Below are 27827 nucleotides of genomic sequence, written 5' to 3'. Positions count from 1 at the left end.
AGAAGTTGCTTATTTTATGAGGTACCGACTAGTGATGCTCGCATGGATTTCAGTAATTATCCCAAGGCGTAGGTACCTAATAACATTTTTTATGATAACACAATGTAAAATCAGTTTGACTGGCCTGTTGGTCTAGTACTTAGTGATCTTGACTGCTATGCTGTAGGTCGTGGGTTCGATTCCCACCCAGGACAAATGTTGTCTGGGTGTTATTTATCTATAATATGTATTACATGTATTTAGAAATCAATTTTATTGATTTTATTGAACATTTTGATTTTTTTAAGCATAACACAGTTATTTTCGTGTCGAATAGCGTTTCTCATTTTTTTTAGTTGACATTATACATACGAAGAACGAAGAGAGCAGTAGAGACGTGTAACTCGATCACAATTTTTGTAACGAATATGAAAGATAAAACAATAAAATAGGCAAAGCGGCTTTTACCAAAGAACGGAACAGAAACATATAAAAATAATACTTTATTCCTTTAGAAATAAGGTTGCTTTCTTCTGTTTGTTTACATTCTCAAAAACGCCGACCGCGGTGTTTGCGGCAAATGCGACAAAGGCGGCGAAATTGCTTCTTGAAGTGATCTGAAACAAAAAATGGGGATTTATATAAGCGAGACCCACTATAAGTGCTTATTTACGGAGATGTGACGCGTTGCGCGGCGCGTTGTCACCCAGGTTGTCGTACATTACCTTATGTGCGATAACGCGGCCCGCTGCTGAACGAACCCCCAAAACGCCGTGTAACGCATCGCGTCTCCGTAAGCACACTAGTACTAAGTCCACTAGTCAGTCACCTTACACTACCATAGTTATAAAACCTCTTCATTTTTTTTAACACATACATTTATTTAGTATAAACTAGTTATTGACTGCAATCCCGCCACTCATGATCGGGGTTGTGCTTTGTATAAACATCATGTCCCGGTGTGAATTACCACTGAGCCTTTGCAAGAACGCACAATTTTCTAGCAGCTACTTTAGTCGAAATGAACGTCTGCGTCAGGATCCCTGTCACAACTCTCAGATCCTCTCGAAATACATATAGAGAGTTGCTACCTAATTGCTACCAGCTACCATTAGTTGCTACCAATTGCTACCCTCGTGGTTTTGAATATATTCAGCATCTAAAGGTGATGATACTTCCGAAAAGCAGGAGTGAAGGTGAACGGGCTCCTTTTAGCGATGAATAGACACGCTTGTGTTTTGGCATTATTGTATCCTACTTTGAGACTGCTAAGACATTCAAACGCTCTATCATAGTCTCTCTTACCTCATCTACGTGAATGTGAGGAAATGGCAACGGTGTAAATAAATCGTACTTACTGTTGGAACGTATCATGCACTGGAGGAATATTTTCTTTATTCATGAAATATCCTCTCGCTGATCTTTTAAGCTTCTTCCTGCGGGCGCTTAGTTTTAGACGCCCTTTTTGCCCCATTCGCCAAGTTTTTGAATCTGTTCCACAAAAATAACATTATAATTATACCAAGTTATAATTACACGGTATCATATTTTTTTTTAATAAAAATTGCATATGCCAGCAACAAACTTGATTCAATTTGAAAAAGAACGTATTCGTGTTTTTTCAAATTGTAATTGTTCAATTATTATTGTTTCATTTTAGGTGGAAGTAAAGATTTGAAAATACAGTATTTGTATAAATGTATTTTATTCAAAATCAAAACTCATTTATTCAAACTTGGCTGCAAAACAGCACTTTTCGAACGTCAAAAAAAATATTAAATATAATATATTAATTATAAAATATTTGTCACAAAAGTACCTAGAAAGTATGTTTACCAAAAATAAAGTACGTAATAAAGTATATAATAAAAATATATAATAAAAATATAAAGTATATAATAAAAAAGTATGGTTGGCAACCCTAGTCGCGTACCTACTCACGGAGCCCACGCGCGATGACCACAATATAAATATACCTAGGTACCTACAGCGTGCTCGAGCAACGCTCACAGAGACACGGACATCACACGATGTTTTGGCGCAATCGGCGCTCTCGCACTCAAAGTTTGAACAGTACAGACCTACAGCCACAAAATATGAGACTACACTTTTTATACCTACTCACAGTTTACACACACTATTGACCGTTCGAGCGGGAACTGTTGGACGCGCAAGCCGTAAGTGAGTCCAGAGTTGAGGGCCTCAACTTGAGGCACAATATCGTGTCCGTGACTGATCTCTGAGCTGTGTTTATGGATTTTACGATAAAAATTATCGTAAACCTCAAAACATTTTGTGATAATACCTACCATCTTACCTACCGATAATCAAAATAGTTCATTTACAAGCTTTTATGTAGGTACTTACCCGCGGCTTCGTTCACGTTAATTACGAATAGGTACATAGCGTACGCGGCAAGTTGATCTAAAATGGCGATCGTTTCTATGGTTACATTTTGGTTCAACTTACGTGCCGCGAATAATAGCTAGGTACCTACCTAATAAATAATTTACGATAGTGCCATCATTTATAGAGCAACTGGTGTACTTCTATCCTACCTACCTATCGACACCACCGGAGGCAAAGTCCCAAGTCGTGTGGTTCAACGGTAAACCAGAAACGTACCTATTAGCTTTACTCGTACTTACCTACTTTGATTTATGGAAAAATAATAATAGTACCTAATTTAGGTATATATGATAAGTAGGTAAGAGGTAAACCTATCTAATAAGGAAGCTTAGGTATGATAACTTGTACTACTTACCCATTGTTTCTTGTTTCTTATTGTTTTCCACACGTGTTTTGCACTCAATGAAAACCACTTCACTGAACTAGTATCCACTATTCCACTCAAACCAACAATTCCAATCACAAACGAAAATACTAAGTCCAAAGTTCAGTGCCAAGTCAAACAGATAAAGAAGGTAGTATCGAAATCCAGAGTTTTAGCCGGGGGTCAGTGTAATGTTTACGTACGATAAGCGCTAGGAGAATAGTCTACACACATACGATACGAAAGACGTGGGCCGCAGCAGCAGACTGAGCCCAAAACAATACAAACAAATAGTTGCACTAAAATTTGCACAGTTGCACGACAAAATATCGTGCAAAACGTAAAAATTGTGGAAATAAGCATGTGTGTAAAAGCGTCTTTCTCCGCTCCGCCCCGCGCTTCTGCCGGGGGGAATGCTATTGAGTGAAATGCACGACAATTCATCGCAAAACGAGTACGTAAAAAAAGACGAAGAGTGCTTCAGAAAAAAGCGTTTTCTGAAAAAACTACTGTATAAATCAATTTGAAATAAATTTTATAGAACTCTTTAGTAATTGAGCTATGTCGGAGCGGACTTCGTTTTGGAGATTTTACATGTTTTATGGGACTTTTTAACACTCAAAGTTGCGTTAAAATTGTCTAGAAAAACGGAACTTTGTTGGCTCATAACTTTTTACTGGGATTTTTTATTTTTTTTTTAAATCCGTACAGACAAACTTAATAACAATATAAAACGATATCAAGTTTAATTTTGAATGTATTATGTCACAATGTAGAGTAAAAGCACTCCGAACTTTGTATGGGAAAAATATCGACTAGTGTAACCTTAACGGGTTAAAATTAAATCTTGTCCGCATCTGATTCTTAGAGGCTTTGAAGAACATTCATGTTACTTTTTATCTCGGAAGAAATCTTCGGACACGGTAAGCACCGCGTAATAAGTATTTTTCTATAACGTTTCGTTGTTAACAGACTTATCAGCGCTACAATCATGTCTTATAAAGCCAAGTTCTCCGCTGCGTCTATCTGTCCACGTTGAACTCGGAAACGATGAGGTTCAGAGTACTAAGCGAATTATCTTTGTTTTCATTCATGAACAGAGCAAAGGTTTCTGTAATGATTAAAACCCGCGTGAAGCCCCGACGAGTCGCTCGTAAACGCATATTTGAACATCGCTCAAACACGAAAAGCACGTTATGTACTGTTTAATATTTACAATGCTCATTACGGAATTATTAAATCGTTAAAACTTTGTCAATGTTATTTAAATAGATAAATTGCAGGAATGAATGCCTATGACATAAGCTATGATTTGCAGTAAATACGGCCGGCAAACCCGTATTTATGGAAACGCTCCGCCGGTGGTTTGCTTTGATTAGTAGATTGAATGACAGATAGACTATGAAAAGTAAGCGGTTTTGCTATTTATGTTTCCTAGTCCAATTATTGTGGCAATTGTGCAGAGGAATGTTTTTAGTAAACTAGGTTTGGGAAAATGTTGCAGGCTTGCAATCTAGGATAGCCGATCGTTCACTAATCACCATTATCTTTAAGCAAACGCTCTCATAACATGCGTGAAATTCGCCATCTTTTGGAAACGAAGCTACAATCAAACCACTCCTGTTTGGCTCTACATTGCAGTGTATTATCAAGGTAACCTTTGTTGATGCCAATGCAACGTTACAAGCATTCGGATGGCATTGCAATAATAGTTTCCTTACTAACTGACGGTGGTAGCTGAACAATAATTTCAACTGAATCTACGCATGGCTAAGAAAGCCATTGTATGGCACACATTGTGGTGACAGTATTAATTAAGGCCAGGCCATAGGCACAGACACAGAACAGGTCGCTTCTAAGGCTGGTAGCGAGATACGTTATGTCTGCAAGCCAAGGGGCAATCAATTGCGTTGTCTTCAATAGCATATTATGATGAATGCCTATTCCAATACTATTCAGTTAAACCAGGACCGAAAGGTTAGTACACCATACAAAAGCAGTTACCATTTGCTCAGGTTCTCACGTGCGGTCTTGCTGTGTTCGGTTGTCGCCGTTTTTATTAACATAATTAACTAATATTGGTAATTATTTGTTCAAACAATACTTAACTTCTGAATTGTAAAGAGATTTGTTTTTTTTTTTAATATTTACGCGTTTTATCCCTACTGCAAGTATTTTATAAATTAAAATCTCTAGAACATTATTACCTCCTCTAAATCTGACGTCAAGCTAAGTCTTTTGGGTTAATGCGTTAACAGCAATTCAGAATTTGCAATAATATCTCTTGAACCAATAAATTGTGCATTGCAAAACGTTACAGAATTACTGTCAAGTCATAAAATCTCATTGGCATTGTGCCCTCGCAATCAGTACATAATAATCAATTGTCTGGCCGATGGGTTTCAACTGCACTGTGTACAGTACAGAGAAAATCAACCGCCGAAGTTCGTGAATCATCTTGCAATTACTTTGGTGGCAAGTTAGCAGTGCAACAAACAACTTGGGAGTTCAGTACTCTGTAATAATTAAACACCCTGTGATTAAGGTCATTTGTTTAAATCACAGTCTACTAAGACATGCACTTTTTGACCGCTCATTATGAACTGCTCGAAATACTGGTTTCAAAATAATTAATTCCTATGAAAATAAACTGGCGATAACCAACAATACTTAGTTGCGAGAAACAAATGAGGAAAATGGGTTATTATTACAGTTGTATGCGATAAACTGGCCAACTAGTGCGATTTCTGTGTCTTTGTTTAAACCTTGACTCTTGATGTTATTCCTGTAAAAATGAAATTGCGGTATGAGCGTTTTGCACCTTAGTGGTTCGGAGGTATTAAATTCTTACACAAAAATGTATTCTACATCGTAACACCTTAATAACAAAGCGACTCTGAAAGTCACATATGCACCCAGGTACCTATATCTGCAGCCTAAATTGGGTAGTATATAATTTGGTGACAAAAAGATGGAGTTGGACCGCAAAGAGATTTTCAGGACATAGATACTTTCAGATTTTAGGACAAAGTCTGCCAATTATAAAGCTGATGAGCAATCTCAGGAACTACTATACCGATCTGAAATTACTTCAGTTTTAAACAGCCCATGTATCAAGGAAGTATAGGCTACCTTCTATCCGTGTGTGACGATAATAGATTTTTTATCGTAAGTTTCAATTACCAAACTGTCAACATGCATAATTGCAAAATTACATAATTCGTAACAAAATATAAAATCAATGTAAAAAACGGGCCGCAATCTTTTCAAATATGAATGCAACTGTTCTATTTCAAGTCGGGACGACATCTACTGACAGGCACAGTTTTACGCGAAATATTTCAAGGAGTGCAGAGTAGAATTCCCGACACTACGACGATTTGAAGCGGGTATCACTTACAGTGTTCAGATGCCAAGGAGCTGAGACTATTCACTTTTCGACTCTCAGATTTAATTTATGTCATAAAGGAGAAGAGGGCAAAAGGAGCATTATAGCCAGGTGACATTTACAAATAGACTGGACCGATAGAAGATAATGCAAGTAGAGCATATTTCATTCTGTCCATCTTTTCTTCTATTGAGTCAATTTGTTCAATCAGAGGTACCTAGGAGGACGAAATGCAATTTCTTACTTCCACGAGTTGTTGGTACTTACAACGAGGAGTAAGCCAAGAAAGCGATTGTTTTTCCAGTTAAATCCATTGAATAGCTTTGAAGCTACGGACAGATTCTTATGAATTATAATACTGACTAAGATCGTGTTTGCTGAATTACAGCAGGTGATAGTGAGAAATGAATTAAATTATATAAACAAAAATATTCACAAAGACGCTTTTACTATTATGCAAACGTTAATCTGATGCAGGTATACCGATTTTATATTTTACCAGTTTTGAAAATGGCTTCATCCGCGTCCCGTGAGAACTATGTATTTCACGCATGCGGATAAAAATTTGCTACAGATTTCTCCGATAAATAGGCTACCTAGCTCTAAAATAATTTGTCAAATCCGTCATTAGAAAACACAAAAACCTTTATAACGAACCTAAATATAAATTAATTAGTATGGAAATAAGTTGCGTTAGTCGTCCATAAATCTTCAATATTGGCAGGAATCATATTACATACCTACTGTTTTTTTTTTTTAATTGTGGCTTTTAGAAAAGTTTCTAAACACAATATAGGTACTGCTAATAAGCTTAGGTTTCAAAGCGGCTTTCTGATCCAATTAATATGTTTACTCCAAGAAATCTCATATTGAAAGATGACTCTAATAATTAGTGGTATTTAGTTTGCAGTAATAATTGCTTGATAATTAATAATACTTTGTAAGCCAATAATGCAATGTATATCATTCTTGATTGGATTGTAATTTGTATTATTATTTATTTTTATAGGTAATGGAGTTTATTAACCACGCAATATTAACAGAAACGTTTTTGCAATGTTTCAATATGTTTAGTTTTTACCTAGTGATATTCTTAAAAGGTCTAAGTATAAAGCAGTGACATCATTTTCTGGGTAAACAATCTGGACGGGCCATTAAAATACATAACTATGTTTTATAATTATGTAACGTTTATACATAGAGTTGCATTGCGGCTTTGTGTCAACATTGTACTGAAGCTAATATTTAACTGAAGCCGAGGCTATCCATGAAGGTTTTCAAAGGTTTTTCCGCCAGCTTTTCCGGGAACTAGTATTAGATCATATCTCACTCAAAAGCAATTTATGTTGACCTAATTGTGACCTTTGATGCCGCGCGATATAGACTGACTTCAAATAACCAATATCAGACCCAAAGCTGCATGTTTGATTTGCTCGCGTTTTTGCTCCTGTTGCACATTTAATATGTTTTGCATAATCTGAGTATTAATATATTGGTTTCTTTTCTAACTGCGGGATAAATGGGTTTATTAAACAGCATGGGTTCGTTTTTTTTTTCTGAAATACGAAGTCGTTCAAGCAACAAGTTTTATAGACACCAAACAATTGAGCATAAAAGTATGCCTTAGTTAGGCCTTAGGAGAGCCACAACCTGCCAAATGGGGATTTTATGATTTCGAACGTAAACTAAATAGTTATAATTTATTTTTACTCGAGAATATTATCTACAATGGCTTGTGTTCGATGTTTCTATCTTGCTCAGCTCACCCATCCATGCGTTGACCGCAGCATGGCTGATGGCACTCAATTGAGAAGGTAATTAAATTAACCACGAGGACACAGTTTGTCTTCAGACATAACTTGCATGTTCGGTGAGATGTTACACTGGTTAATAATTTATTTATTCATTTATTTAATACACTTTGGAAGACTTACAGCTGTATAAAAATACATACTTTCTTAGTGTGAAAATAGAAACCTACTATGCGAAAAGATGTAGAGTTTTGGTTAAAGTTTAATATGGAAGTAACCGTATTTGTTCGTCACGCTCCGAGGTAAAAATGGCTTTACCAAATGTAGAGAGATGGCAGCCGGAAAAACCTTATCTACTTATAGGACTTTTAGCTGCTTATAGGATGTTTTAATCGTAATCAGAGGTAACTTTTACGTCCAGATTATCCGAAAAAGATTTAATATCTTTTAGAAATAATGACAATCAATTACATGATATTATCGTATCAATTGAATAATAATATTTGACATGTGACATACATCGCACGCATCATGTTAATTAAAATAATAATGACTGCTGATAAAAGTTTATGGATTTAATAATACTCGTCTTAAATGAAAAGGCCGATCAATGTTTATCTCTGTGCCTATGTTATTACATTTTAACACTTTGGCGTATCATCGTTATCTTCGTTAATATTAAGAGATGGTCTCTGAATTAATTATAGGTAAGATATTCCTTGGATACCTACCCATTTCTTCTCACTTTGATGTTAGTCATACTCACTTAGAGAAGGTCCATGAAATACTAGTTACTTGTCATCTAATTATTTTTCTGTCAGTTATGCCCAATGAAAGTCACAATTTACTCAGCTTGTTTTGTGCCAAGTCATTGATCAATGTTTTTTGTTATTTTTACTTTGTTGGTCTCAAATAATATAAACTTTTTAAAATAACAATATATTTATGATTTGATAACAAACTTCGGTTTATTTTAATAACATTGTTGAGGGCTTCAAGTTTATGTTAGTCGCGTATGTATGGTTATTATAATTTAGGTCAAAAAATTACTGGCAGCAGATCGTGTAAACATTACAAGTCCCTTTTATCTTATCTCGGCTAGGGGCCGGGACTCAAGTTATCGTATGTGTACCTACTGGATTCTTGCTACCAAAAATACAATTTATTGGCAAAAACGATAAATTAAATAACTATAAAAATACACTTCAGATAGCAGCCGCATATTAGGTAGGATATTCCGTATCGGTTGGCAAAGATTATCCTCATCTACCTCGCTTAAACTGCTTAGATATAAACTTATGCATTTACTGCAGACAAGAAACATTATTTATATCTACTTATTATTATGTTTGTCTTAATCCTGAACTTCGTGACACGACGTTCAATTAGAGTTGTTAATGTGCTTTGCACTTTAATCGTCTTTGAAGTTAAGATGTAAAAACTGTATGTTTGTCTGTTCGCGCATTATAATGGTTGATGCTTGTAATAACAGACCTTCTACGTGACTTGTTTACACATAAAAGCATATTATGTGGTGTTCCCTACTTTCTGATAAAAATATAGGTAGGTACCAAACGAGTGCAAAGATATCGCACGCGAGTAAAAAAAGTTGGAAAAAGAGTGTTACAATTTGATCGGAGTGCCCAGTATTTTCAACTTTACTAACCCAACAGAATTAACTTGTGTTACATACATAGGCAGGTTAAGGTATGTACCATGTACCCATTAACCAAATGTACAATTCACCAAATTAATCTTCGGTCTTTGACCTTTGTGAACCTATAAGCTTCTGAGAAAGCGGAGTTTCTGATAACAATTCTTGGTACTTACAATTGTTCCAGATGAACGAGTCCTTGGAACACATCAGGGTCGATATGTTGGATGCGGTTCCTGTACAGGTACAAGTACTTGAGCTTGCGGAGGCCATCGAAGGTTCCAGAACGCAGCTCCCGAATCCGGTTGTCGTTGAGGAGCAGCGAACGAAGCGAGTGGACATGACTCAGCAACCCCGGCTCGATCTCAGCAATCTTGTTGAACCGCAAGTCTCTGCACAAACAAAAAACAAAATATTAAAAAGATACTCAAATGAACAGTCTAATTACAGACGGAAAAGTATTCACCACGGACTGGAAATAAATACTTTTTTTAACATCTCAGAGACAAGCCTGAAAAACCAAGTAAAAGACGCTGTGTATTTTGTACCACAAAAATAAGTGTGGTTACTAGAACATTTAGGTATGTTTCCTGAGTACCTACTTATTTGGTATATAGTACACGTACGTGTACCTACATGATAATGATGATGTGTAATGTTCAAGTTTCTCATAAGAGCGCTTTCTCCCTGAATCCGCTTAAATATATTTTTTTTTTCCGAATTTATGAATTTATATAAAAAGGGCACTTCTTTATAAATGCACCCGAATAAAAAAGTTACCTATGGGTAGGGCTGCTATCTCGAATTTCACCAAACCCGGACAAACATTAAAAAAACCCGGACATTTGGCGTAAATCGCATTTTTTCCCCGAAGGAGTACGATTTTTTTAAACAAAATAATACCTAATTTGTAATCCATTTACTATTAACACATACCTTAATCCAATGAGGTGCTTCCTTACATGAAAAGTGTCCGGGTTTTCCCCGGACACTTCTTGAAACCCCGCCCGGACGGCCCCCGGACGGCCTCCAAACGAGGACAAATCCGGGGAAACCCGGACGGATGGCAGCCCTACCTATGGGTAATCAGTTACCAATCTTTTCGTCTATAACGGTAAACTCTTTGCAAAGTCTGCTTCAGCTTAGCAACGCATTCGTGATTCATGTTTACTTCGATATCCGCATGATAGACTTCCATCGATTTTGCAAGTAAAAGTAGTATTTTTTAGGTTCTTTGAGGTTAGGTACCAATATTGACACGCATCCCTTGATGAAAGGTGTCGAGAAAACAGGGTCCATAAAAATCTTACATTGCCCCTTCAAACCAATTATTATATTAAGAATACCAGACTGAAAAAAAACATGGGAGACTTCGATGAATCTGAAATTGATTGATGAATATAGGTATTTATCAAATAAGGTAAGTACTTATTAAGACCGCTGTTTTAGACAGTTAATTAATTAATTAGCAAATACTCCAATGAGCGTAAAAGCACTTCTCCATATCAGAAGTTTCCTGCCATATCAGGTACCTAATTATAATAATAAGCCAATGTGTAATTTACGCTTGGCTGGATTATTGCGGTATGTTCAGACTAGTGTCAGTAATTTATATGCTACTAAGGTATTACCGATCGACTATTAATCCTGGAAATTTGCTTGAGTGCACTCTAAAATGGTGCACTTCAAAACTAAATGGGTGCAGCGTGCAGTGCGAAGCGAACTAATTATAAGGCAGGAACACTGAATATGGCGCGTGCCTTGTATTTCGGGGTACGGACGCATTAGCTCGTTATTGTTAGCCCATTGTTTAGAATGTACTTTTTTCGACATTCTATGCTCACATGCTTTAAAATCTTCGTATTTTAGCCCTGCAGAGCAATTACTTTGTTTTCAGTCTAATTCGGTATACCTCCTATTTTTTTAAGCTAAGTATTTGATCAGGTCTCGCGTCATCGACAATTCAGCTTTCATGATTGTAGTTTCCTTTGTGCAAAGCATTCGTAGCATATCTCAATTAAGCTACATTATATTGTGTATTATTTCAACAAACAAATATAAATCCTTCCCTTTGTCTCATTAAATGTCAGGAATTCGCTGGCATGTAGTACGGTATGGTAGACGCTTAGAACATAGCGCGAACGCTGAATTACGCTTTGAAAATCATAATTCTTGAATATTGCAGAAAATATTTTCAGCGTAAATCCTGTTTAGTTTTTGGTAAATGAGTAGTAACAAGGTTTATCTAATTCAGGAGCTTACCTTCGTTCACCTTTAAAATCAGTAATAAAAAAGTAAGAGCGGTTTCGCCAGCACCTAAAAACGATGGTGGATAGGTACCAAAGTCGATGGAATCAGTAATGATGGCTGACTACTGCTGGGGGATGCAACGTGATTCGGAAAATCGCTTAAGACTTATACGCTACCTATCTATTTTGTTTGAAAAATTCATTTTTTAATTTTTACGTACCTATGTACTGATCAACATATATTAACCAATATATTAACGTATTCAATTTAATGCGCTTAGGTACGACACACCCGATAACTCCTTTTATGTACTCTCTTGTGGACTCTCTTATGTACTCTCTTGTGTACTCTCTTATGATCTCTCTTATGTACTCTCTTATGTACTCTCTTATGAACTCTCTTATGTACTCTCTTATGTACTCTCTTATGTACTCTCTTATATACTCTCTTATGTACTCTCTTATGTACTCGCTTATGTACTCTCTTATGTACTCTCTTATGTACTCTCTTATGTACTCTCTTATGTACTCTCTTATGTACTCTATTATGTACTCCACTTATTTACTCCCTTATTTCCTCTTATGAACTATCTTATGTACTTAAGAGAGTAAATAAGAGCAGTACATAAGGGAAGTACATAAGAGGAGTACTTTTTCATTTGTTGACCTGTGTTATTAGGTATGGGCTATACTCGGAAAACTACGGAACCCTACATTGAGCGTGGCGTTTTCTTTTTCGTATGTGTTTAAATTGCAGTTAGAGGGTTCCGTAGAAATTTCACCCAGAGCGCTGGTAGAGTTAAAACCGGCACTGGGTAGCAAGACAGGCAAGCAATCACCTTAGCTCATAATACAATAGGGGTTAATTGTTTCTCAACTGACCGGGTCTTCCTGTTGTAAATACCGGCCCGATCACAGGTGCGTTCGTCGAAGACATCTTCATAAGACCGTGAACATTACGGATTTATGGTATAAGTAACATTGATCATTATAACCAGGGCTAAGCATAGTGTAAAATAGAAATATGAAAACGATATCGTTCCAAAACTTTTTCAAAACTTACTGTGAGCTGTGAGCCTGGATGTTTAGAAAAGGAATAAAGCAGTGCTGGTCCTAACATAAACCTGTTCTGTTCAAGTTTTTAGTCATCGTTTTTGTTTGGAAGTGTTCGACAGCACTCGTCCTCGGCGCGTCTGGTTCAATCTCGTCCTTCGCATTGTTTGCGGAATTAGTAACAGAATCGTTTATTTGTTACAAAACGTTACGATCACAACTGTATAGAGCATTTCGTTGTTGCTATCAAATGAGAATTTATAAGGGTCTTGTGGCTACGTAGCTATAAGCAGTATAAGTACTAAGTACTATGTTTGTATTCAACTGCGTGCTACTTACGCTGTTATGTGAAAGTCATATATTCATATCAGTAGCTTCAAGGGACTTTAAACCTGTCTTCCTCTAACAACGGATATTCATTAACGTGCCTAGCTTGAGATGCAATTAATCATTTTGGTACAAATATGTTGAAAGACATTAAATTTATGGTCAAAAAAACTTGACTATAAACTACATCCGAATTGAGAACTATCTCCTTTTCCATAAATCGTTTACAAATTATAACTTGAATTTCAATTTATGTTTACAAAGCAGTGGTCGCCAAACGTAGGTACACAGTTTTACCTGTGAATTCCAAAACAAGACCTGCCATTTTCTGTTCAAGCAATTTTTTAATTGAACGAAACTAGTTAATAGTTCCTAAACTGTTTCAGTTTTCGGATGTCGAGTTGTTGTGTTCTATAATCGATTTTGACCATCTACATAGGAGTTGTGTAAAACTGTAAAAAAAACGTGTGATTGTGAAACAAGATCATTAGGTAAACTACTATTGAATATCGTCAACCTTTATTGGCCTTTACGGATAATTTATAACATCAACGTTTTAACTTTTATCTAGGTTTTCACTTAAGTATGTAGAGCAATACTGCCGATATCGAAATAAAATTGTCTTCGTGTTACAGAAACACGCTTTCCGTGATATGCCAACTTGTTGCTGGAGACTCCTAACTGTGGATGTTCTATCAAATACCTATATATGGATATGTCTGTATCTTTAACATGAAAAAGTCCTTGTCTTATTAACTGGTATAAAATGTACTTAACTTTGACTTTGATTGATAGTCAAAATATATTCGTATCTCTGAAAGATATTCATATTCGTGTCTAAAAATATCCTGCTTCAATTTTGGGATAAATGTGCTTACCCACCTAATTATCCTACAGCAAATAAATAGAGATAGATCGGCTTAAACCTAATAATTGCATTAGCAACGGTTTAAGCATGAACTAAAAGCTTAGTAAGCACCTAAAACCAACGTTATATTACCTAATAATTATGTTATTAAAGAACTCATAATTTTGAAGCACTTTATATAAAGTCGTGGAGTGAAACGTTCTCAAGTTGTTGGTTTATATTATACGTTTCATTGCACTTGTTGCCCGAAGTCTTACTTAAAACCTCGTTGAACGCAAGCATCGTGCAACATGAAAAGTTTCCTCTATGAAATTTTCTCCGTAAAAGATTTTACAAAGATTTAGAACATATTTTCTCAATATATTTGCTAAATAGACACTGAGCACCTTTATTTTATCGTGCTTCTCGTATTTCTGTGGGATTTGCTATTCAAGCGAAACATTTAAGCTACTGAATGGATTTTAAAATCCCTGTTAAAAGAAGGTATTTTAGTTTTAGTAGCGTCTCTTTACCTCGTCACCCCGGGGGTGGTTACTTAAAACGTGTGAACGACACGGTTTAAAGCTTATGAAAATATAAAAAAAAACTATGTATGTTTCACAGATTTCAGTTTTGAAAGCTTCTCCATATTCATATTTTGATCAAAAATATCACAGGTATACTCGACTCCATGCCATAGTCCTATTTTTCATGTCACTGTACTTCAGTAAGTGCCAGACATTTTCAAGCAACACCAACTATCTTCTGCTTACAAGTAAGCTATCTTCTCCCTAGATTTGAATAGTTAGGTAAGTACATGAATCAATTTCAGCGGCAAACTATGTAAAGTGATAAGAACATACCACGCGGGTACATAGCAGATATATTTACTGTGAAGCTCGTTAAATAGAATGAAAATGTAATTCTTATTAGATCAAAGGCTCAGGAAAGTTACAGATAAAAAGTAATTTCTTTCAAAGCAAGGCGTTTGCAGTTTTTGAGGGTTTCCGAACTTATAACTTCAGTAAATCGCCATTTTAAATGTGTCTGTGTTAATGTCTTCACGTGGAATCGCTGTGCAAAAGAAATGGTGGAACCAATTCCCCAGTTGATGTACCTCGTTACAAAATCGTGTTAAAAAAACCTTACTCTCTAGAGCATATCCCCATGCAAGGGGAAATAAACAAAGGTCCAAAAGCACCTAACTGAAGCCCTGATGATGGAAAACTTGATGAGAAGAACTTAACGTCTATTGGATTGCAATCTCAAATTTGATGCCTGCATCAACGCTCTTTAAACGCTCTTGTTTTGATCTTTTGAGTAACAGGCACCTCCTACTCGGATTTTTAATTCGGTACGATACCTTAGCGTTAAATCACAATGTTCTCTGTAAACTAAAGCGTATTACACGATACTCGGAAATGAAATTAGCTTTTAATGTTCAAGCTAGTATTATCACATTTTTTTACTGTCCCACTAAAAGCACAGGGTTCTTTTCATTCAGAGAAGGAAATTAATGAATCTTTATTAGAAAGCCTCTTAGTAATTCAATATCTAAATCAAAGGTTTTTATTTTACACAGACCTATTACAGGTTCTTACGAAACGTCAATCTATTTGCACGCTTCCAAGGAGTGGGTCCATAGACACGAATCTTTCGATCAAGACTATCGCATTTTTAAACTCTTATATTTAAACCCAGAGGACACAGTTGGCTAGGATCGCAACAACAGACGACGAAAATCTTCAGCTTCAGTAAAAGCCGGATGGGTCTCAGAAAGCGTCAAACACTAAACTTAGAGCAAGGTCAAAGGTTCTGCAACGTACGGATCTTAAAGCTCTTTTGTTAAGTTTTTTGCTGGCGGCATGTGCAAGTCTCATTAAATTAAGTGTATTTCTTATACATAAACAGACAAATTGTCGTCTGTGACGCAAAGAAATATAATTATGTAGGAAATGTAATGTAAGTCATTATGAAGGTAAGTATGTATGTACTCACACCTAACATTCATTTCCAAAGGAAGCAAACGGAGATATATATAAAATATATATAGAAAATTCAAAACCGAAAATCGACGAAGTCAGTTAAACGGAGTATCGTTGCATAGGTTTCTCAAATCGTTTTTCAATCGGTACCTTTTATAAAAAAATACTACCGAATTAAAAATGAAATGTTGGAATTTGATTTTTAAATAATATTGGCATGAAAAAATAAAAACAATTTAACGATTCCATTCGGAGTACCCCCAGCTAGATAAGAAAGTTTTCCATAAGGTCTGTCGAACAGCCCTGCGACTGCTAATACTATTTCTATTTGACTTCTAATTCTGAAAACGCTGAGTTTTCCATTCCGTTCCTTATACAAGTCGCGGATAGATAGCACCTAAGTAATTGCTACTGAATTGGTAGGTATCCAAGTACCTTTGACTTTACTTCGTTAACCGGCACGTCGCGTTTGCTAGAGCCAATACTCGATACCATCTTAACCACACTTCTATTTTGCAAACTACCTATCTACAAAGTTAACTGAAATTTCACTACGTACTGAATCAAGTTCAAAAGTTAAACTTGCAGATAGTTATTATAACTTACAAAATAGGAAATATTGAAACCGATACGTTCATCGGTAGGTACTCAAGGAACAAGTTAGTTTTGTCAAGCTGAGCAATTCGTTTGTTTGAACGCGCTAATCTCGGTAACTAATCGTAAATGGGATTTCAAACATTCTTTAGACGTTAAGCTGGCTGGTTCGTTTGTTTGTTTGAACGCGGTAATCTCGGAGATTGCTAGATGAATTGAAAAAGCTTTTCATGTTTGATATGTTGAGTCATGATTTACGCAAAAAGGTGATACGGAGTCACGGTCATTTGCACCGTCTAGCACAGCTGTAATTTTAGGTAATGTATAGGTAGTAAATGCGACAAAGGATTTTACAAAAAAAAATGCAATCAAAATTGACAGCAATAGATTTAAAGAAGCTTTAACTTTAATGGAGCTTTGTGTAACTGACGCGATATGCATGCTAGAGTAAGCATGTCAAAGTGATCTGGCATAGCATGGACTGCTGACTTAAGTAAGTAAATTCAATTAATATTCATTTCAACTTGGCTGGCGCAGTTAACAAAATAATCGTATCTATCGAATACAGACTGCTAAAAAAACTCAAAAGTAAATTAAGAGAGACACTTCCCAATGCTTCGCAAAAGAAAGATAATGGACTGCTCCTCGATGTCACAAATGTAATGTAACATCCAGATAAAGAAACTGCCAGCCATTCAAGTCGACATGCTTGTTGCAAGTCTCACAAGCCTTTATAAACGGAACAAGGGCGTCGAGCACATCTCACTTTGACTCATTCCAATTTAGTTTCACGATGTCGTCGGTAACGTCTGCAAAGTCGATTATACAGTCGCCGACATGTCAAAAAACGTTCAGTGTCTATCGATTTTCATGATACCTAGCCGCGGACTATCTAAAACTGTACTTCCAGGCTAAATACCTATAAGAAAAATCCGTCAATTTTTGTGTTATCCTACTATCATCAATTATCCTATTAAAACGCTGTTAATTATCATAGCACATTTATAATCACGCCTGCAAAGCTTTCACAAGTAATGCATTCAATGTTTGTCTACATTCGGCAATTGTACTTAGGTATACCAATCACCAAAAAAGTTCCAAGCTTCTCCCAACTTGTCTTCACGTTTCGTCCAATTTATTTGTTATTTGTATAACCATAATGGCTAAATCTTAGGTTAACCGACGAAGTACTTACGCCATCTCTTTCAAACTTGTCTTTACTGAGAGTCTAAAGAAGCCTGGGTCTGGCGTACAATTTGTTATGAAGTTTTCTCCAGTAAGTACGTACTCGTTCTGCTCTACCACGTTTAAACCGTAATATAATGTACGTAGACATTAATTCTAGGAAACCGTACTTACAGCTTCTACACAACTTTAGTCATGTAATTTAATAATCCTATGTGAAGCTAAATTATATTTAAAAGTACTCCAACTTCATACGACTACCGACTATTAAAATCACTGCCAAAACTTAAGGAAGTGTCAATAGTTTATGACTGTTTTATGTCTTTCATACCAAATACAGTACGATCACAATCAGAATACACAGCACGAAACGATGAAAATGGCGAATTTATATTCTGCTCATTATATTTTTTACAGACGCGTAAGTAGGTTCGGGTTTAAGATCGCGAATCTTTCCATTCAAATCTATTCACCTCGTTAAAGGTAAGTTGTTTATATCAAACTAGGTATGAAATTATGAATTTCCTGTCCATATGTTAGGTATTACACAATACTAGATAGTCAGTGTTCAGTTTCTGGCAATTATTGCGCGTTCGTGATACGTCCTCTACGTTTAGTGATGATCAATAACCAATATTCTGGTACAACTGGTAACAATGTGCAGAGCCTCTATATGTGAATCAACGCCGCTCTAATTACTAAAACAGAAAATGCAGAGCAAAATCTACATGTCTGTCGAACAAGCGGGAAGTAGTGGCTGATATATGATGTTATAAAAGACTGATGGTTTTATGCTCTCACCTAGTAACGTGTAATAGACAGATCTATTCAGTGATGGTTACGATACAGAACCGTTTGAAAGCAAAACATTGGTATAAAAGTTGAAGAGACCAGTTTGAAGCTTCATATAATATGAATAAATGCACTTTATGAGGAAGCAGCCAAGTGGTTCGATGAATGTAGGTACGTTTGATAAGTACTCTTTCAATGGATGTCGCGATGAATGCAGTTGCAGTGGTTAATATCGTTCTGTATTTGTGTACTACTGGGGGCCATTCATACTTTTAGGTTAGTAGCTCGGATTTTCGTGGTTCTGAATGCGCATTGTGAAGATGCACTTTTGATCAAATATTAGAGATCTAGTTATCGTGTCATTAAATTCGTGACGGAAAAGCTGTTTAAGTAGCTATGATAAGTCTACAGGATTGTATAGGGAACAAGGAACTTCTCAGTCGTTAATAGCAAAATGTAATATGTATCATGTACCTTATGTAATATCTGACGGCCCCCTCACGCAAGAGCAACCAGATATCTAATATAAGGTCCTTTTCAACATTCGCAGAGATTATAGTCAAAGATAATTTCAGTTGCAATAATGCCCTATCCACTAAAAAACGAACGCAACAAATAAGGCTAATTCAGTCTCGACGTTTTTAATTGGCATATATTTCGTACACACATAGATACATATAAACGGCATTTTTAAACCCGTGAATATTGTATCAAATTGAATTTGAATTTCGAATTGCTGTTAATTTTTATACAATTTAGTCAAGTTATTAAATTCCGTATCCCAATTTACACGTTCGAATCTAGGTAGGCAGTCGTCTTGATATGGTTCCGCCGGTATTTACGGTTCATATGATTGAAGAGAACCATATTCGTGGGTAAATCAGTACACATAATTCATTGACATACGAGCATGGTGGCGCATACGTGCTCTAGACCTTAGTTACCTTAATGCTTTATGGTCTGATACCCTACATCTATCATATGTAGCGTTCATTGAACTTTGCGATGTTAACACTATCTTATCAAAAGAAACTACCGAAAATGAAGAAAAAGTGAAATATTTAGTGTGTAAGTAATAATGGATTTAAGTTTACATTTACTATTATCGGACAATGGTGTAATGTGTGTAGGAGAGAGTGGCATATCTGTTAACTCTGGTAGCTTTACTGAAATCTTTGTCAAAATGTTTGAAGTCCCACATGCTCTGTTGATAAGAATAGTACTCGTTTGATAGAATTTTGAAGATAACGGCCCTCATCTGACGTCAGATCGCTTGAAGTCATGAACTTGTTGCCCTTGTGATGTGTCATCGATAACGTGGATCTGAGACACTCGTAGACAACTTTTTTACAAAAAAACTTCACTAACCATGGTGGCGAATTGGTCAACAATATAATTCCATAACCGGCACGCGCACCTAAGGCGCCAAAAGGGGTCGGAGCGTCTGAGCGGGGCGAGGATAACAATATGCGCGCTAGCTTATAAGTAAAAGTCGTAAGCGACAAAATGGTTTTGTAATTTTATTATTTAGAAATGATAATTTGATAAAAAATCCTTCTACAATTTTAAAGAGTATGTATATACTCAACTACTAAAAAAGTTAAGAGGCTTAAATCGGTCCCGTTTGCCCATAATATGTGAATCTCTTTTTAAAAAGAGGTATGTTTGATATATTTTTCTCTGTTATAAAAGTTACCTAATCATGTTTTGAAGTCTAACAAAATAAGGTTTATATCATGAACTTTCAGGTAACCAAGTTGTATTTTGATCCGTTTTGTATTTACTGAGTAAAATTGAGATCCTTGGCGCCAAAAATTCAAATTCGTCCTCTTAAACGACTCTGTTATGCTGTACCTAAGTAAAACTTGCAAGCACCGATAAAGTAATTTGTGCACCCATAGGTACTTCTCCCTAGTATCGTTCAGTAATTAGCAGAGCACTAAATATTTGCTATTAAATTATTATTAGCGAAACACTAAATATACCTATGCTATTAGCAAAACGCTAATTCCTGTAATATTCTATTTACGTACCTACGTCGTAGAAATATTCTCTCCCGCTTTGGAAAAAGGAGGTACCTACTTACTGTATGAAAAATGTGCACCTAAATACTTCTGATATTCATTTTGTTTACCTACTATCTAACTAAAGTGAAGCTGTTTATTTTAGTTTTGTATGTCTCTCGACCAAGACAAACTTTGTTTCAAAACTGGGATCTTTTGTTGGATAAAATATAAATCATTGTGTCAAACTCCAAAGTGACATTAACAAAAGGATGCTGTAGTTTAGCTGTTGGTAATCTTATATCTAAGTAATATCAGAATGTAAATAAGTGTGTTAGAGTTTACTGTTTGTGTCTCTGTTTACTGCAATCCCAAAGGGCAGGGTTATATCTGTGTATCCAATCTGTTCGGTAATCAGTAAACCTATTTAGCCACTCCAAGCTATGATGTCACAAACGGATTTAATTCGACCATAAATTATTCATGTCAATGGCAACGCTATTTTTGAGCTCATTGTGGTAGATACGACTAAACCAGGCGCGTCCGGCACTCCTAGGTTATGCTCCATAGAATCAGCTGTAATCTCTGGACTATGAAGGGTAAAGCAACTAGCGGTACTCGCATTCTAATTAAGACATGAATGGGGCATATAATTTACTACCTCTGCCTACTAGCATAATCCGGCCAATCAAAAACATATCTGATACGCAAAATGTTAGGGTAGCTGCCGAAAGTCCTAAATGAAAATGTATCGACTCAGCTGTCATTAACTATATGGAAACTCCAGCCAGTCGATGCTGCTATTGGCATGCGTTAGTAAGAGCAAGTTCTGTGATCTCTTTAAAGCTTTTGAATGTGCTCGATGAGATGCAAACACTGCACCCAGCATCATTATTTGTTATTGTTTAGATATAAACGGTTGATTGAAACGTTTCACGTACAACACCGATCTATTTTTGTCGAGTTTAGAATTCATGTAAAATGCATGATGTTTTCTAGGTTCACCGCAAGGTACGATTTCAGGGCCATTTTATTAAATTATTCTTAATGATTAGCAAAGAAGCAGCTTAAAATGATACCGCTCAGTTAAAAACTCCACGATATACCGGTAGTGTTTGCGATGCAACATGTAACACAAATAGGGGAAATGAGAAAATGCATGTAGGTTACTTAATTCTTATATTCGCGTAACTGCCTCGTTGGTCTAGCTGTCGCAAGTGCGGCTGCTAAGCACGAGGTCTCGGGTTCGATTCCCGAGTCGGGCCGTAATCGCCTTGTGGGTTTTAGAAGACTTTCACAAAGCAGCCCGGAGCCTGGAAGCTGGTGATTGATACACCCGTGCATCGGAGAGCACGTAAATGTCGGTCCTGCGCCTGATCTCTCTCCGGTCGTGTCGGATTACCGTCCCATCGGGCTATGAGAGTTAAGGAATAGTGAGTGCACCTGTGTCTGCGCAAATGCTCGTGCACTATAATATGTCCTGCGTAGTTGGCTAATCTCCTTACATGAGAACAGCCGCCGTAGCCGATAATCGGCTAGGAGGACATCATCATCATCATATTCGCGTAGGATTCCAACAAGGCAATTATAATGGCTACCTTTATACAATGTTTTGAGCCAATAAATAAACTTCGACATTAGACCCCTAATTTAAATTCTAGGACATCAACCGAAGTTTTATGATGACTATAACAATAGCCTCTATGTATGTACACGTTTCTCAAGTCGTGTTTGGAGATAGATATACCTACTTAGAATAATTCTGGCGTTCTCAGAAATCGACAGCGATAAACATTCTTGAGTTAGCGTTCCGTCAAGCACGCACGCCTTGTGTTGCCTTGCCTACACTGTTGAATTTATTATTTAGTCTGAAGTGAAGCAGACATTTACCTATACATAATGTTCTATGTACCCTGCATAGATACTTAGCAGTTTATCGAAAGAAAAAGAAACATTTGCCAATCTAGTTGATGTTGTTTATGTTAGTCGATTTGAGTATATTTATGTTTCAATATTCACCGAAATAAGTAGATAGATGTTTACACGAATATACGCGACACTGCCACCTTTGGATCTTCTGTTCTAGTAAGAAATCCAGGTAGTTTCATAGCTTTGAAATAACATAAAAATGTGATTGTGCACGTGTTGCTTTATCATGTCTGCATCTTTTGTTTTAAATATCATTGCGATTTGCAAAATTGGTAAGAATATATTCTTTAAAGGAGACATATGTGTTACTTCCTTTCCTATATTGGTCTTCATTTCACTAGTTCTTTTTTTTTTAAGGTGGTCTCATCAGTCATAAGTTTAACTCGCTTTATACAAAATATTGGAAAAGATAAGAAAGGCTTCCAAGCTGAAAATGTCACCATGCACTTAAAACTTACGAGTAACCTGCATGATTAATAGATTCTTTGAGAATAAGTAACTGAAGAAGTTTTGATATAGGTACCTAGGTAGTAAAGTACGTGAAACTAAGAGAAAATACTTATAAAATTTGATCTCGCTTTTCCCTAGAAATCAAACTTCTTCAAATAGACCGCTTGTTTTTGGATCAATCTCAATAAGTCAATCATCATCTGCCTGTTGATCAATCAGTCTATCAATCTACGCTATATAAAAGATTTTGAACACATTTCGTCATTTTAAAAAGAAAAAAAGACGAAATAGTTTAATACAAGTACCTAGGTAAGCGCTTTCGTTGTTTTTCATTCCTTAATTGGTTTGAAACACTAAACCGCTTTATTTATCCGACTGATGCTCTTATTGAAACTGGCAAGTCTGAGTCGGGTTCGTGGACCCAGGATTATGTTCAATACGTAAGAAATATACCTTTACAAAAAGATTATAGTACTGAGGGATAAGCTTAACTTTTCCGATAGAAAACCCTGGCCCCTATACTCTGTATAGGTCTCTCGCGGCCATCGCAATACTATATTATTATGTTGTGAAGTACTTTCAACTTTCCAGATTTTTCTATGCTTATGTACTGTAGTATTGCATCTTGTCAAACAGATTCTAAGTCTACGGAAGATGTATACACCATCTGCGGGTTGTTCGAAAGAGATACCGCGGCCCTGGTACATAAAAGGCCTACGACGGAACACGGCGGTTTTTAGTCAGTAACCGTCTTACCACAAAAACTTTTAAACGTCAGTTTATGCCTTGTCTAAAAAAATGTCAAATTATGACGTTGACATATGGTTCATTTTGCAGCCACAATTTTATTAGACAAGTGTAAAACAGGGTTTAAAGTTTTTGTAGTAAGGCCCTAAGAGTCTGACACTCCCTCACCGCTGCTAACCCACAGCGGGAGGGGTCATTTGATGATTTTTGACGTCGTTAAAAAAAAGATGTATACACCATGGGCGTAGATTTGTTTTGAAAACATATGGGAATTGCAACAAATACGGCCATTCTTTTTGGATTGCGTTTGTTGAGACGTTTGATTTTTGTGCAGCTCCAAGGTACAGACCTCGATGCGTTCCAGAGTCCATGGTCTTGTCCTAGTATACTTAAGTTAAATGTCTTTGGTCTTTAGAATTCTAACCGAATGCCTCAAAATATTAACTATCGTCATGTATTTACTTGTGCATAGACTGGCTGTTCCACGCGCTTTCACTCACATCATAACTGGATAAAACATATCCCATGTTCAGCGTAGATAGTGTAGCTTCCTAACAGCGAAAGAATTACTCAAATCAGTTCAATAGTTCCCAGCCTGTTCGATTCAAACAAACGAACAATCAAGTCTTTCCGCTTTATATATTAGTATACAGATGTTTAAACGAGATAAGTAGAGGCACCTAATAACCTCCCCCTTTTACATTTCATTTATGATTGAGAGATCTTTAGCAGTACAAAGACGCAATAAACAGCAATTGAAGAAGCTGTCATCTGAAAGGAGTTCGCAAACTGGAAAATTGTCTCGAGATCTTTCACATTTATACCGGACTTATTGGACAAAGGACACTGTTATTTTCCGTACCAAATCTTACGAAACAGTCGAATAGAAAACAAACCAGTCGCATATTACTTAGCATGGTGTTGTATTTTCGGTTTTCATGGAAACTTGATGGATGACGTGCACGCACGAAGTCCTCACACACGGCTAACGCTCAACATTAGGAATATTGAAACCTAATACTGTTGTACCACAAAGGAAGTGAGCACAAAGGTGTTCTGTTCGCAACGTGACCAGTACTGCCATGCGGAACTAACACACGAAATGGCTCATGAACAAATAGACAGGAAAAAATATTTATATAGGTATTTTTTGTAGTTCTAAAAGCAGCTCAAAACTAGGTAGTGAGGTGTAGTGACAAAATACATAAAAAAAATGTCGAGGATATAGCGAAGTGGAGGAAAATGATCAAAAAGGCTGACTCCACCCACCACCAAATGGGATATTCAGCAGAAACAGAAGAAGAATGAATCCTTGGAGTTCCTTGATATTCTAGAAACTGTATATTGGAAAGCGCGTTTGTAGTTTGTCCACAAGACCGAAGGTAAAGACATGCAGACCTATAAATACCGGGAATTAATCGTATTGCGCTATCGTGGAAGAGCCTTTTCAAAGCTAACAGACAAACATTGTGTTGCTGGAGAGTTTGTTGCGTCACTTCTTCCCAGCAAAAACACAAAGAAGTGGTGAAACGTGGGCGTTGTGGAAACTGTGTTGTGTATGAAGTGCCATTTTTTTGCCTATTTTGAATTTAAGTTATTGGATTTTCTCATTGCAGACTAAACAGTTGGCCGACAGTTGATCCGACAGTTAGTTTTTTTTTTTAAGAAAATCGTGATTTCAATCAAAGTTTTTAGTAGATCTGATACCGGCCAAATAGCTAATCGTTGTTATGTGCGTTCATTACCATACTTATTTATGATCCCGAATAAGCTATCGGCTGACTTAATGTATGCAGTGTGCTTGTACTCTAAATACCAGCAGTTGGAAGGATCGATATAAGTCTCCAAGAATATGAGACCACGTTTATAAAATTGTGTCGGACAGGACAGCTTACCTATCTGTATTTTTTTACATTCCGTCAGTGTAAAGTCCGCTGTAACAGTCAGATACTGCTTCAAGAGTCAGATTTTCTGGTTTTCAGTTATCACTTGTAACTAAAAACCAGAAAATCTGACTACTAAAGCAGTTTCAGCTTGATTTCTTTATTGTTTCTTTAGGCCTCTGTTACTCGGTTTAAGTACTAGACTACAGCTAGCTGGGTCTCCAGAGCCCATTAAGGCAGAGGATCGCCGACAATGTACTAATATTTGAACAAGATGGATGATAAAGCATTTTTTTCTATTTAAGGGTGGGTTGCAGTAGTCATATCGCCAATTTGACCAATGGGCTGGCTTTGACCAATGGGTATGGTTATGACCTTAAAGTTGAATGGCGCAACCCACCATAAGTGTCTAACAATGAAAACCTTACTTATTAGGTTTTTAAAGTAAATTAAGAATGTAAAAATTACAAGGTTTACCTAATAATGGTGTGCTATATAGGTACGACTACTAGGAACGAAATTGAAAACAAAGAGAATAAAGTTGTGACGACTTATAGGTACTGAATTTCAGCTTAAAGCTGGTACCTAACTCATAAATTAAAGTAGTCAAATCTATGGTTCAATCATCTTGTTATTCAGTTAATTTAGTAGATAAATAAAAAAAATGAGATCATACTCTTAAAATAAGTTGGCTCATACCTCTTTTATTAAGAAAAAGAAGCGAAAGTTATACTTAATCGAAAGCGAACTTCGGCAAAAGTTATTACAAATCTGCAGTAGTTAATGCATTCACCGACGGTAGACAGACCTGTGGTTGAGCAGTTGAACTTGTAACCCTATAATATCTAGCTAGGCTTAAATTCAAGTTTTTTGATTTGCATAATATCTTTGCTATTAAAGCTTCTGAAGAAAGTTAAGTGTACTGGTTCTAAATGTATTATGACATCGTAGGCATAAGATTTGTGTGAAATATTCATAAGAATGTAATCGCTAAGCGTTTTCGTGAACTTTCATTTGAGATTAGAGCTTTTATTACCCGCCGCTGAAACAGATGCTTTCGCAACAATAACATTTCGCGATCGCTCGCGGCCGCCGCTATGAATCTCACACTTATTTATAAAGCCATGGTAACAACGCTATTTATAAAACAACTGGCCACAAAACTTCGTAAACTTAATAATAATACAATACTTACAAACTGTGAGTGTCGGCCGGCGGCTTCGGGACGGTCAACAGGTCTTGGTGCAAGCACGCAACTTTACTTCGGAAGCATTGGCATTTGGGAGGGCAGGTTTTGGAAGAAACTAAATTTAATAAGTTTAAAAGTATGAAGAAATTAAAAAAAAATAAGGGCCTCATTTTGGGGCGCGATGGGAAGTTAGACAAAGTGTTGCAAGTCGCGCGTACGGAATGCCGCTGCGAGAGCGCGCGGCGGGATGCGAGTGCACGCTGCAGAGTGGCGGCGCGAGTGCCGTCGCGCGCTCGCACGAGGCGGGATGCGGCCCGGCACCCGGAGCGCCGCGCCTCGTCCCGCGGCGACCGACCACTCACGTGATGCGCTCTATCACCACAGGGACACAGGTTCATCTTGCTATTTACATTCAGTTATGCCTTAACTGTTCAGGAATATTTTCTTGCCTGCCAGGACGGTAAAGCAATAGTGCTGTCAGATAAAATGTGGTTGATTGATGATGCTAAGCAATTTCCAAATGGATACCTACCCTCTAAAAAATTACCAGTTATGATAGGAGAGAGAGAGACAATATTCATACTACTTTCAGCGAGTCCCACTTAAGTATAACTTCATCTGTTAAACGCTAAAGTTAGTTCCAAAAGAAGCTTTCTTTAAATCGTGTTTTTTTGCCGTTTTACCTTCATAGTATACAACCCTTCTTTGCAGACAGTCTGGTAGAAAATATTATAAGACTAAATAAATAAGTTCGAAGCGAGAAGAAACGGAAGAACGGTGTGTTTGTGTTGTACGCGCTTCTCAAAGGGATGTCAGGATAATCGGCGGGTCCCCTCAGGACCTAAAAGTTATCGCGCCACTCGAGTGCAAATTGCTCAAGGAACATGGTTAAGTGTGTCTGACACTTAGATTAACTACACCACACTTTCTACAACTTGATAAAAGAAATAGGAGTCCCGGTTTCCAATACCGCGAGTCGTCATGCGTCTAGTATTTAAGTTTAAAATATAGGTATATTCTATGCTAACGTCTCGGTCAACTACATTTTG

The 27827-nt window shown here is 36.7% G+C and overlaps 1 protein-coding gene and 1 long non-coding RNA gene across 3 annotated transcripts in view; both read right to left on the bottom strand.

Annotated features, from left to right (window-relative positions):
* Positions 1 to 27078, bottom strand: part of LOC124645436 (peroxidasin-like) — a 40313-nt gene extending 13235 nt beyond the window's left edge. Inside the window, exons 1-2 of the mRNA XM_047185236.1 lie at positions 26785 to 27078; positions 9722 to 9937 (exon numbers count right to left, since the gene is read on the bottom strand). Coding sequence (XP_047041192.1) covers positions 9722 to 9937; positions 26785 to 26948 — 380 coding nt within the window. The 5' untranslated portion in view covers positions 26949 to 27078. The remainder of the gene's footprint in view (positions 1 to 9721; positions 9938 to 26784) is intronic.
* LOC124645438 lies at positions 468 to 3567 on the bottom strand. Of its 2 annotated transcripts, none has more exons than XR_006986224.1 (3): positions 2744 to 3567; positions 1338 to 1470; positions 468 to 596 (listed from the first exon to the last, which is right to left on the bottom strand). It is a non-coding gene; the product is annotated as an uncharacterized LOC124645438 (long non-coding RNA). The 2 variants fall into 2 exon arrangements; XR_006986225.1 differs by lacking the exon at positions 2744 to 3567 and adding an exon at positions 1913 to 2090.
* Positions 27079 to 27827: the final 749 nt, after the last annotated feature.

This window comes from Helicoverpa zea, chromosome 31 (assembly GCF_022581195.2).
Source record: "Helicoverpa zea isolate HzStark_Cry1AcR chromosome 31, ilHelZeax1.1, whole genome shotgun sequence".
NCBI lineage: Eukaryota > Metazoa > Arthropoda > Insecta > Lepidoptera > Noctuidae > Helicoverpa > Helicoverpa zea.
The sequence above is the reverse complement of the archived record's forward strand: the minus strand, read 5'-3'. Positions and strand labels throughout refer to the sequence as shown.